Here is a 13,697-nt window from a genome sequence, read left to right on the forward strand (position 1 = left end):
TACACAGTTACTTCTCTGCGTTTCCTCTTCCAAAAAATAAGGGTATTTTAAAAAGAGGAAGATCATCAATCATTTGAAATGTAATTTCTGATTTTATTGCCTTGATTGTGCCAGACCAGGTTAATTCTTTTTGATGTGCCAGTGAAAAGGTTACAGCCAAAGTGTACATACTATAAGTAAAACTAACCCCAAATGTTGTAAATACAGTGTATTTTATACTACCTGGCGTCTCCAGTTGAAAGTAGGATGTGTTCCACAATGCCATGGACCAGCACTGACTTAATTACCAAGAAAGAGAGTAGAGATGGGTTTCTACTAATACTTCCCTTACAATTCATGCTGATGTTAGGAAATTTCTTTGTAGTTTTATTGCTACTGTTGTTGAAAGGTAAATGTAATTTGCATTTGTTATCTGGAAAATTAAATCTTTTACTTGAGAAGAAAATGTACATCATAGAAACAAAAACTTTTAACAAAAAACATACTAACCTAACAAAAATAAATACTGAAACTGTTTCTGAATGTCATACAGATATTCAGAAAACTATTATAGCTTAAAACATTACACCTGGAATATTGTCCAAATTATATTGTTATATTGTGTGTATACACAAATGTGTAACAATAAATCCCACTGTCATGTACAACTATAAAACACCAACAAAGTAATGTGGAAAACAAAACTGTACCTATATATTAATTTTTTAATAATTTTTCATAGATTAATCCTTTATTGGTGCTTCTTTTTCGAAAGGAGTTGTAGCTCAAGCAAGATCTGTCCTTGCCTGGCACAGTCGATATAAGTTCTGCCCAACTTGCGGAAGTGCAACTAAAATTGAAGAAGGTGGCTACAAGAGAGTATGTTTAAAAGAAGACTGTCCTAGTCTTCAAGGTGTTCATAATACATCATATCCAAGAGTTGGTAAGCTATTTGTTTTATGGTAAACTTTCAACCACCTGAAATCGTGGGGAATTTAGGCATTCTGGAAAAACAAATTCTTCAAGGAGCTAAAAGATTTACCTGTTTATTAAAATATGCTTAATTTAACCATTAAAACTATAAATAGCTGGCACAGTAGCTCACACCTGTAATCCCAGCAGCTTGGGAGACTAAGGAGGATCTCAAGTTCAGAGCCAGCCTCGGCAGTTTAGTGAGGCCCTGAGCAACTCAGCGTGACCCTGTCCCTAAATAAAAATATTAAAAGAGCTGGTGATGTGACTCAGTGGTAAAGCACCCCTGGGTTCAATCCCTGGTATGAAAAAAAAAAAAGAAAAATAACGTATGTTTTACTTTCACCATACATAATTAATCATTTAACTTTGTTAATCATTTTGAATTTAATGTGAAATTTATAATTTCAAAAACCAGCCAATCTGACTCCTTTTATGGAAATTTAAAAAAATAAAAAAATTCAGTGCCCATTTGATACCATACAAAGCAATACAGCATGGAGTGAGCATCCTGTGCTTGTGTCCACTATACCTTCTTTCCTTCTAATTATTGTTTTGTGTCTGCTATAGGTTTGAAAATCTGATAACCTAGTCCTTTGAAACCATGAGAAAAGAGTAGATAGACTCAGCAGCTCCTGAGGAAGTCTCCAGGGAGTAAAACACATGTCTTAGTGACATCTGTTTTGTTGCTCAAGAGCCTTTTACATTTAATTCCTTGTTCTCAGTCATGATCTAGTAAGAAGAATTTGCTGGATTAATGACTTTGAGAGAAGGGAATTGTTATTTACATTTTGTTTTAATAACTTAAATCTAATCATACAGCAACATTAGCTTTCAAAAAACATTTGTAAAGGATTGGGATGTAAAGTAGAAGGAAATTTACTGTATTGTAAAATTTGAATTTTCCCATGCCCATCCATGTATTACCTACTCTTTCTCATTAAAAAATAATATTATTATAATACCCTAAGTACAAAATAAAAGTTACTAAGATTGGGGAAAGGAGGGCAAAAAATAATCTTCCTTTAGCATATTGACAGTGTTCTGTACAGTTTTTCTAAGAAACCAATCAGCCACGTCAAAGCAGAAAGAAATAATCTTATTAACAGACAAGAGTCTTGTTCCTACAGAAGATATGTTATCCTGCCAAACAGTGACTTTGCTAAATGAGTCTAAATTATTTTTTACTGTCCTTCATGTATATGATCTTTTTTTTTTTTTTTAATTTTTTTAATAGATCCAGTAGTAATCATGCAAGTTATTCATCCAGATGGGACCAAGTGTCTTTTAGGCAGGCAGAAAAGATTTCCCCCAGGCATGTTTACTTGTCTTGCTGGATTTATTGAACCTGGTAAGCCTTCTCTCAATAATTTTTATAATTTCATTTAACTTATAATTTCCAAATAAAATTTTAGATAGCATTTGAAATGTAATCTCTAATAAATTACAATGTATAAAGCTGGGATTTTTCAAAATATTTTAAACATGACTTAACGATATTTTAGACATAAATGATACAAATTTTATATTTTTGTTAATATTATAATTTTGTTTATTAAAAACTCAGTATTTGCTGTTTCAGATATTGATCTTGACCAGGTTTTCTAGATGGTTTATGCCTCCCTTCTGTACTAGATTTAACTGTCACCTTTTCAGAGATGCCAAACCCTAAGTGATTGCCCTAAATGCATTACTGGGACCCCATACCCTGCATTCATAATCCCATAACATCCTGCCTGATTTTTCTCTGAAGTACTTTACACCACCTAATATGCTATGTGTATATCTATTTATTTTCTGCTCTTACTAGAATGTCAGTTCCATAAGAATAGAAATTTTGTCTTATTCATTTCTGTCTCAGACCATTAAGGCAGATGCCTCACATCATAGGAGCTCAGTAAGGATTTTTGGAATAAGTTAATAAATTAATTAATATCTATTCACAACTTTTGATATTAATCTACATTGCTAAAGAATAATGATAAACTGTAATAGTCTATAATACCAGACTCTGTTCTGGAGGCTTTACGTTTATTAAATCATATGATCCTTATAAAGTAAATATTCTAACAATTTTACAGATGAGGACAGTAAGGCAAGATCACTAGTAAGTGATAGGGAAGGGAGTCAAACCAAAGCAGTTTGACTCTGTATCTTTGCTCCTAATCACTATGTTACCAATGATAGTAGTTTGATTTTTAACTGCTGGGTAGTATTCCAAATATGAATATGCTACCATTTATTCATCCTTTCTGCTGTGGATTTCAAAGTTCTTACTATTATAAACAAGACTGCAATGAATTTTTTTATACTTCTCATGCATACTTGTAAGAGTTACATAGAATATATATGTAGAGCAGAATTGCTAGCTATATATGAGCATCTTAACCTTATTCTAGACCTTGTCAAGTTACTCTCCAAGTGTTGCTGCCAATTTTTACTCCTACCATTAGTAAATGAAATGTTCCATTATTCCACATCTTCACCAAGTTAGGATTTTCAGATTTTTCATCATTCTGAGGGCTATGAAATAGTATGCCATTGTTTATAATTTTGTTTCTCTGCCAGTGCAGGATTTTTTTTTCAAATATGCATTACACATCCATTTTCTTTTTAATTTTAGATTTTTATAGACTTTTTTTTGGTTGCTTAACCTTTTTTCTTATGATTTTAGTACTCCTTAAATATGTATTATATACTAAATTCTTGTGATTATGATATTACAGATATCTTGTATTAATCCAAACTGTATTTGCTTTTGATGAGTATGTTCTTAAATTTTGTGTAGATTTATTGATGTATTGAAATAGAAAGCTATATTTAAAAATGTTTTGCTAAATACTATATGTAGCAAAAATATTCTAAACTTACAGATAAATTTTATTTAAAATTTTGTTATAATTCTCAATTCCAACAAATTTCAGAAATATAAAGAACATTTATAGGCATCATTTCATTTTATCATAGCCAAGTCAAGAAAATATTGAATTTCATCTTTTATGCTTTTTAAAATATATAGTGAGATGAAAAAAATTATCTGCAGTAACTGAGAATTTAAAAATGTTTCAACATTTTAATAAGGAAAGAACTATTTATAAAAGTCATGAATTGATAATCTGTATCTAGTGATAATCTATAAATGAGATAATATGTTGCATAATGCTTAGCCAACAGTAGGTGATAGACAGTTTTATTAGATTTTATTATTTGTAAAATGTAACTTAAAACAGATGAGAAGTTTTTGTTGACAATTTGATAGTTAATATGTGGGCATATATTTTTAAAAATAATGAAGTTTTTTTTGTTTTTGTTTTTGTTATTTTACTTCTAGTCTAGTATTAGCAATCTTTGAATTGTGTTTTTCTCCAAAGTGAATTTCAAATGTTTGCACCATTTGGAGCACAAAATGTCCAGGGCATGTTCATCAGCAACTTGTTCTTTTGCTCCATTTGATTAGGGGAGACAATAGAAGATGCTGTTCGGAGAGAAGTAGAAGAGGAAAGTGGAGTCAAAGTTGGCCATGTTCAGTATGTCTCTTGTCAACCATGGCCAATGCCGTCCTCCTTAATGATTGGTTGTTTAGCTGTGGCAGTGTCTACAGAAATTAAAGTTGACAAGAATGAAATAGAGGATGCCCGCTGGTTCACTAGAGAACAGGTAAAGTTCAATTTAATTTCCTTCTCCTATTGATTGTTCCCTGACAGTATTTGTTGGGCATGCAGCAAGGAAACATATTTTCAGCAAGTTGAATGACTCTATGCTTTCTCATTATGCATGGATTATAATATAATTGATAATTCCATATAGAAAATATACATGTTTACTAATGTATCCTATTTTAACTTATTCTATGTGATTCTTCTAGTAGTGATGAGTCCATATCATTTCAGATTTCAGATGTGATTCCATCTCATTAATATTAACACCTTTCACTGGATTTAAAGTATAAAAACATTAGCTCAGAGATAAGAAACAAGAATATTATTCTCACACATTTTATATTTTAGTTTATAGCATTAAAGTAAGTACCTCTCAAAAAATATCAGTAAAAGTGATTAAAGTTTTTGAAAAGTATTTATTCTGAAATATACTGAAGGACAAAAAGGACATAACTGTATGTAACAAATATACACTTCCAAAAATGTTTTAAAACATCTCTAAATAATATGATGAGAAGTGTTATTTTTCTGTGTTTTGCATGACCCAAAGCATTTGTGTAAAAAACAAATGGACACTCTGCAATAGTAGACCTGAAATGCTTTCTTTTTCCACATAAAATTAATTTTATTTCATAGTCGGCCCCAAAAGGTAGAAAATAAGTTATTGTTTTGAAATTTTAGAAAAGGGAAGGGAAATAGTCCCAAAGATTGACTTTACTTTGAAATTCAGTATGAAGCACAAGTTGCTTTTTCATAACTCCATTTTCATAAGGGACTATGCCTTTCTGGAACACCAAATATTGAAAACTATTCAGTGAAGCAATTAAAAATGCTGTACGAAATTTTGCATGTTGAGAATAGATATTGTCACTTTCTACTATTTTTCTTCACTGTATTACTCATCACATTTTGGTTAAATTATATAAACCTGCAAATAGTAAATAGTATTTAATTGCTACAGTGTTGAAATCCTAATGCATTTTATTATGCTGTATTTTAGGTTGTGGATGTTCTGACCAAAGGGAAGCAACAGGCATTCTTTGTACCACCAAGCCGAGCTATTGCACATCAATTAATCAAACACTGGATTGGAATGAACCCCAATCTCTAAATCAAACAAATAGGCTTTGTTTGAGTGTTATTTAATTTCTAATGCCACTTACTCTTTATGTGAGATTAGAAATACTCAATGCTTTTTAGAATATAATAACACAAAATACTATGTTGGGCTTTCAAAATATTTTGAAAGTGTTCTTTCCATAATTAACCACAGAAGTCATATTTTTATAAACTTCAACATTGCCTCAGGTTGTGTTACATTTGGGTCAACCTTTGAATTTTCTGGGGGGGTTTGTGCTTCATAAATTATCTCACAAAACCATATTTCTAATAAGAAAAATCATGTTACGTAAAAATGTAAGCCTGAATTATAATGCCTCTTATAAGCATTAGATTGCTCATTAAAATTCCTTATTTGAAAACTGAAACAAAATAATTTTAATGAATTTTGAGCCTGCATTGATTTTCAGTCTTTTCATTATTGTAAAGGTCCTTTAAGTTACCAATATCTGATTTTCCCTGATTTTTCCATTGCATTTTCACTTATTCTTTCCTCCTGGTTCTCTTGTTCTAGCAGTGGTGCTATTATAGTGTTGCTACTAGTCTAATTTGACCAGTGTTAAGAATTTTTTGATAATTAACTCTACTGGTGATCTTAGGATACCACACTTACGGAAGGAGACCTGAAGAGAGAGCATACCATTGTGTAGGACCTCTTCCTTAAACCTAAAATTAAAATATACCTATTTATATGTTATTTATACCCAAAGTAGTTCTTACTCAAGATCCTCTGCTTTTTCACTGAAATTAAACATATTTAAAAGGAATTTTCCTCAAAGCTAAGACTTTTAATCAATCCCAGGTATATTTACATAGTCAGTTAAAAACAATGATTTTTTTCATTTCATAATGAGGATTATGTCTGTGTTAACCAAAAAATTAAGTAATCATTCCCAATAATATTTACAACATCTTGGTTTTGACATTATTTCAACATATTCTAAGGAGTCTTAATAATGTAAGTATATTTTAGAACTGAGTAAGATCCTAGAGAAAGTAAATTGTGGTAGACAGTTTTGCAACATAGAAACTTGTATATTTTACAATGCTATTTTGAGATCATTTTAAGAGGTACATTTTTATAAATGTACAAATTTATATAATTTGGCTCTTTACTCTTGTATTTTGGAACTGGAAGAGACTTAAGGGGTAATATATGTAATTCATTGCCCTTATTTTATAGATAAATAAAAGGAAATCATGAAAGCTAAGTTTGTTTAATTGGTAAAAGTTACACAAATAATTATAACCCACTGTACTATATAACCCAGGGCAAGATTCTCCCTGTAATAGAAAATAGAAGCTATTACCAAAAATGTGTGTAGAATAAATTTTAAAAAGGGATAAGAATAAATTTTCCTTGCCAAATATTAAAAATTTACATATAGTACTTAAAATGTATTTAACTTAAATATGACAACTTTCTCAAATAAAACTTTATTTTGCTAAATGAATAATTTTTTAGCTAATTGATATCAAAAACCAAATTAAGATTTACACAGGACATTTATGTATATAATAATATTGCAATTACATAACTATGTAAAATGATGTGCCTTGGTTATTATGCCATATAATGACTTGAGGTTCAATTTTACTCTAATGAACTTTTAATACTTGAAGATTCTAACATTGCATTGTAAAATTCAAGGATTCCCTAATGTTAGTATAGGAAAGTAAAATATAAAGTGTCAACAAATATGGTTATAAATGTAGTTTCTGATATTTAATTCTGCACTTGGGGAAAACCAATATGTAAGTAAATTATTATTTTAATAATTATTCCTAAATTGCTAACCTCTGAGAGGTGAATAACTACATGTAAATAGGAGGAATAGCCAATTAAAAATGGTATAGGTGTAAGTTCCATAAATATATTCTAATGGAAATGAATGTAACAATACATTAAAATATTTATTTTCTGTTTTGAGTGATGTGTATTTTTAATATGTTTTGTCACAGGGAAAAATCCAAATTTCAGATTTTATCCCCTGTTTAAAATTGATGTGTTAATAAACAAAGGTATGAAATTCTTATTAAAACTTTTCATATTTGGAAGACAAATTTTGATATGAATGCCAGGGATACAGCTCTGTGGTAAAGAATTTGCCTAGCATGTGTGAGGCCCTGTATTTCTTCCTCAGCTCCCTACCACTGAAACAAACAAACAAAAAAGGGCAGGTGAGAAAAAAGACAAAATGAAATAAAAGTTCCCTTTGTGTGACTGAGGGATAAGAACCAGGATGCAAAGGAGAAACTACTTTCCTAGGAAAGAAATGGAGGAAAATTCTAAGGGCCAGTAGAGGAGTGATGGAATATCTAAGCGGTGTGAAGTACTAGAAAGGAAATGAGTCAGCACCACAAGCATAAGATAGGTAGGAAGTGCATTTAGCCCCAATACTAGCTACAGACGAGACAAACCTTCTGAATTGCCAGAGAAATCCATGGTTTATGCAAGCTTTAAATTCAGGGATTTGGTCTGAACATGTCTGCTGTTTTGGAGGAGAAAGTTAATATCATAGCAAATTCTCATTGCTATAACCAGAAGCCATCTTGAGAGGGGTCCTATTGTTAGGAACCAGATTGCTTCTGGGAGCAGAAAACTTGGAAATATCGTAATTTGGGGTTTCTGTGTATAGCCCATCATAGTGACTGGGTAGGAGAAGGCCACAGGAAGTAGTTGTGGCAGAAGAGCCTAGGCTGGGACAAAAGGTGGAGGATACAACCGTTGATGGCCTTTCCCTCTGTCATGAGGAAGACCAGTCTCAGATGGTGTGGCAAGAACCTAAGTTAAGGCATTGGGATGAGGGTGGCTAACTGTGCAGTTCGTGTGCCTCCCTCCTGTGCAGAACACAGTTTTTGACTCCTCCCCCACACACCCTGAGGCATCATGAAGGCATTTGCCATGCCTCCATTGCACATGCTGAAGTCTGTGGGACTAAATATATGCCTGTCCTGTGCCACACTTACAATGCCAAAAATCAGAACATCTTTCTTTGGTTTGGATGTTGACCAAGCCCCAAAGGGCGTATACTTAGGTCTACAGAGTTGAATGTAGGCCTACCCGGTACAGCTGACATACCTAACAGATATTGACTGTGTTCCAGTGTCCAGACTAAAATCTGTGATCCTTAATATTGGCTTGCCTGGAGAGAAATGCTTGCTGTGCTCTAGACATTGACCCCATCCCTGGGCATGCAGACTAAAGGGCCTCTGGAACTAGCATATGCATGCTTGGAAAGAAGTATCTCCAAACCAAACATCTGATAGGATAAATTTTTTTTTTTTTTTTTTTTTTTTTTTTTTTTAGATCATACCAAAATTCATTAAGAGAAAGAGATGCATTTTGAATAGAAGTAATACACATACTCTTGGGTTATTTGATAACCCAATTAATGAAGACCAGAAAATCATAAGAACATAGTGGAAAAGTATATTATTTGGTGATGTGACATAAATATTAGACAAAAAAATTGCATAAAACTCATGTAAGGCTTAAATGAGAGCAATACTGATAACTGGTTAATGAACATCACCAATTCAAAGAAAAGTTAAGGGTAGTTATTTTTTTTTTTAATAATGTATTTTTTTTATTGTAAACAAATGGGATTACATGTTGTTTCTTTGTACATGGCGTAAAGGCATACCATTTGTGTAATCATAAATTTACATAGAGTAATGTTTGATTCATTGTTATTTTTTCCCTTCCCCCCACCCCTCCCACCCCTTTTTTCCCTCGGTATAGTCCGTCCTTCCTCCATACTTGCCCCCCTCCCTAACTCTAACTCTAACCCTAACACTAACCCTTCCCTCCCCCCATTATGTGTCATCATCCACTTATTAGTGATATCATTCGTCCTTTGACTTTTTGAGATTGGCTTATCTCACTTAGCATGATATTCTCCAATTTCATCCATCTGCCTGCAAATGCCATAATTTTATCATTCTTTATGGCTGAGTAATATTCCATTGTATATATATACCACAGATTCTTTATCCATTCATCAATTGAAGGACATCTAGGTTGGTTCCACAGTCTGGCTATTGTGAATTGAGCAGCTATGAACATTGATGTAGCGGTATCTCTACAGTATGCTGATTTTAAGTCCTTTGGGTATAGGCCAAGGAGTGGGATAGCTGGGTCAAATGGTGGTTCCATTCCAAGTTTTCTAAGGAATCTCCACACTGCTTTCCAGAGTGGCTGCACTAATTTGCAGCCCCACCAGCAATGTATGAGTGGACCTTTCTCCCCACATCCTCGCCAACACCTGTTGTTCCTTGTATTCTTGATAATCGCCATTCTAATTGGGGTGAGATGGAATCTTAGGATGGTTTTGATTTGATTTCTCTTCTTACTAGAGATGTTGAACATTTTTCCATATGTTTGTTGATTGCTTGTAGATCATCTTCTGTGAAGTGTCTATTCATTTCCTTAGCCCATTTGTCGACTGGATTATTTGTATTCTTCGAGTAGAGTTTTTTGAGTTCTTTATAGATTCTGGAGATTAGTGCTCTATCTGAAGTATGATTGGCAGGCTGGGGAGATAGCTCAGTCGGTAGAGTGCTTGCCTTGCAAGCACAAGGCCCTGGGTTCGATCCCCAGCACCGCAAAAAAAAAAAAAAAAAAAAAAAAAAAAAAAAAGCTCTCTGAAAACCAAATAGAGAAAATGATCCTATTTATGAAGTATGATTGGCAAAGATATTCTCCTACTCTGTAGGCTCTTTCCTCGCATTACTGATAGTTTCCTTTGCTGAGAGAAAGCTTATTAGTTTGAATCTATCCCAGTTATTGATTCTTGCTTTTATTTCTTGTGCTATGGGAGTCCTGTTAAGGAAGTCTGGTCCTAAGCCAACAAGTTGAAGATCTGGACCTACTTTTTCTTCAATAAGATGCAGGGTCTCTGGTCTGATTCCGAGGTCCTTAATGCATTTTGAGTTTAGTTTCCTGCATGGTGAGATATATGGGTTTAGTTTCATTCTGTTGCATATGGATTTCCAATTCTCCCAGCACCATTTGTTAAAGAGGCTATCTTTTCTACATTGCATGTTTTTGGCACCTTTGTCTAGTATGAGCAAATTATATTTATTTGGGTTTGTGTCCATGTCCTCTATTCTGTACCATTGATCTACCTTTCTATTTTGGTACCAATACCATGCCATTTTTGTTACTATTGCTTTGTAGTAGAGTTGAAGATCTGGTATTGCAATACCCCCTGTTTCACTCTTCCTGCTAAGGATTGCTTTAGCTATTCTTGGTTTCTTATTCTTCCAGATGAATTTCATAATTGCTTGCTCTATTTCTGTAAGGTACGTCATTGGGATTTTAATTGGAATTGCATTGAATTTGTATAGCACTTTAGGTAGTATGGCCATTTTGACAATATTTATTCTTCCTATCCAAGAACATGGAAGATCTTTCCATCTTCTAAGGTGTTCCTTAATTTCTTTCTTTAGTGTTCTGTAGTTCTCATTGTAGAGCTCTTTCACCTCTTTTGTGAGATTGATTCCCAAGTATTTTATTTTTTTCGAGGCTGTTGTGAATGGGGTAGTTTTCCTAATTTCTCTTTCTGAAGATTCATCACTTATGTATAAAAATGCATTGGATTTATGAGCATTGATCTTGTAACCTGCTACTTTACTAAATTCACTTATGAGTTCTAAGAGTTTTCTGGTGGAATTTCCAGGTTCCTCTAAATATATAATCATGTCATCAGCAAACAGGGATAGTTTGAGTTCCTCTTTTCCAATTCGTATCCCTTTAATTTCTTTGGTTTGTCTAATTGCTCTGGCTAGAGTCTCAAGAACGATGTTGAATAGAAGTGGTGAAAGAGGGCATCCCTGCCTTGTTCCAGTTTTTAGGGGGAATGCTTTCAGTTTTTCACCATTTAGAATGGTATTAGCCATGGTCTTAGCATAAATGGCCTTTACAATGTTAAGGAATGTTCCCACTATCCCTATTTTTTCTAGTGTTTTGAGCATGAAGGGATGCTGTATTTTATCAAATGCTTTTTCTGCATCGATTGAAATAATCATGTGATTCTTGACTTTAAGTCTATTGATATGGTGAATTACATTTATTGATTTCCTGATGTTGAACCAACCTTGCATCCCTGGGATGAAACCCACTTGATCAGGGTGCACTATCTTTTTAATACGTTTTTGTATGCGATTTGCTAAAATTTTGTTGAGAATTTTTGCGTCGATGTTCATTAAGGATATTGGTCTGAAATTTTCTTTCCTTGATGAGTCTCTGTCTGGTTTAGGTATCAGTGTGATATTGGCTTCATAGAATGAGTTTGGGAGGGTTCCCTCCTCTTCTATTTTATGGAATACTTTGAGAAGTATTGGAATGAGCTCTTCTTTAAAGGTTTTGTAGAACTCGGCTGAGAACCCATCTGGTCCCGGACTTTTCTTTGTTGGTAGGCTTTTGATGCCTTCTTCTATTTCAGTACTTGAAATTGGTCTATTTAAATTGTTTATGTCTTCCTCGTTCAGTTTAGGCAATTCATATGTCTCTAGAAACCTGTTGATGTCTTCGAAATTTTCTATTTTGTTGGAGTATAGATTTTCAAAATAGCTTCTAATTATGTTTTGTATTTCAATCCTGTCTGTTGTGATATTTCCTTGTTCATTCCGAATTTAGTGATTTGGGTTTTCTCTCGTCTTCTCTTTGTTAGTGTGGCTAAAGGTTTATCAATTTTATTTTTTCGAAGAACCAACTATTTATTTTGTCAATTTTTTGTATTGTTTCTTTTGTTTCAATTTCATTGATTTCAGCTCTGATTTTAACTATTTCCTGTCTTCTACTACTTTTGGTGCTGGTCTGTCTTCTTTTTCTAGGGCTTTGAGCTGTAGTGTTAGGTCGTTTATTTGTTGAGTTTTACTTCTTTTATTAAATGCGCTCCATGAAATAAATTTCCCTCTAAGTACTGCTTTCATAGTGTCCCAGAGATTTTGATATGATGTTTCTTTGTTCTCATTTTCCTCTAAGAATTTTTTAATTTCCTTCCTAATATCTTCTGTTATCCATTCATCATATAATAGCATATTGTTTAATCTCCAGATGTTGGAATAGTTTCTGTGTTTTACTCTTTCATTTATTTCTAATTTCAATCCATTATGATCTGATAGAATACAAGGTAGTGTCTCTATCTTCTTGTATTTGCTAACATTAGCTTTGTGGCATAATATATGGTCTATTTTAGAGAAGGATCCATGTGCTGCTGAGAAGAAAGTGTATTCGCTCTTGGTTGGATGGTATATTCTATAAATGTCTGTTAAGTCTAAATTATTGATTGTGTTTTTGAGATCTATGGTTTCTTTGTTCAATTTTTGTCTGGAAGATCTGTCCAGTGGTCAGAGAGGCGTGTTAAAATCACCTAGTATTATTGTGTTATGGTTTATTTGGTTTCCGAAATTGAGAAGGATTTGTTTGACATACATGGAAGAGCCACTGTTTGGGGCATAGATGTTTATGATTGTTATATCTTGCTGATTTATGCTTCCCTTAAGCAGTATTAAATGTCCTTCTTTATCCCTTCTGACTAACTTTGGCTTGAAGTCCACATTATCGGAAATGAGGATGGATACTCCAGCTTTTTTGCTGAGCCCATGTGCATGGTATGTTTTTCCCCATCCTTTCACCTTTAGTCTATGGGTATCTTTTTCTATGGGGTGAGTCTCTTGTAGGCAATATATTGTTGGATCCTTCTTTTTAATCCAATCTGCCAGTCTATGTCTTTTGATTGATGAATTCAGGCCATTAACATTCAGGGTTATTATTGAGATATGATTTGGTTTCCCGGTCATATGGTTCATTTTTTAAATTTTATTTATTTATTTATTTGACCCTACTTGGTTCCTCCTTTATTTGACAATTCCTTTAGGCTAATTCCTCCCTTTGCTGATTTGCTTCTTTATTTTTCATCTCTTCCTCATGAAATATTTTGCTGAGAATGTTCTGTAATG

The 13,697-nt window shown here is 33.1% G+C and overlaps 1 protein-coding gene across 7 annotated transcripts in view; it reads left to right on the forward strand.

Annotated features, from left to right (window-relative positions):
• NUDT12 (nudix hydrolase 12) overlaps positions 1-13,697 on the forward strand; it is a 97,682-nt gene that overhangs the window by 6,025 nt on the left and 77,960 nt on the right. For 6 of the 7 annotated variants that reach the window (XM_079145889.1, XM_079145891.1, XM_079145892.1 and 3 more), the window contains 4 exons: positions 755-922; positions 2,189-2,302; positions 4,409-4,608; positions 5,611-7,659. In XM_079145889.1, the coding sequence (XP_079002015.1) occupies positions 755-922; positions 2,189-2,302; positions 4,409-4,608; positions 5,611-5,721 (593 nt within the window). In that variant the 3' untranslated portion in view covers positions 5,722-7,659. Of the gene's footprint in view, positions 1-754; positions 923-2,188; positions 2,303-4,408; positions 4,609-5,610; positions 7,660-13,697 lie in introns of those variants that run through there. The other variant, XR_013764796.1, reaches the window with a different exon arrangement.

The sequence above is a fragment of the Sciurus vulgaris genome (assembly GCF_902686455.1).
Source record: "Sciurus vulgaris genome assembly, chromosome: 6".
NCBI classification, from domain to species: Eukaryota; Metazoa; Chordata; class Mammalia; order Rodentia; family Sciuridae; genus Sciurus; species Sciurus vulgaris.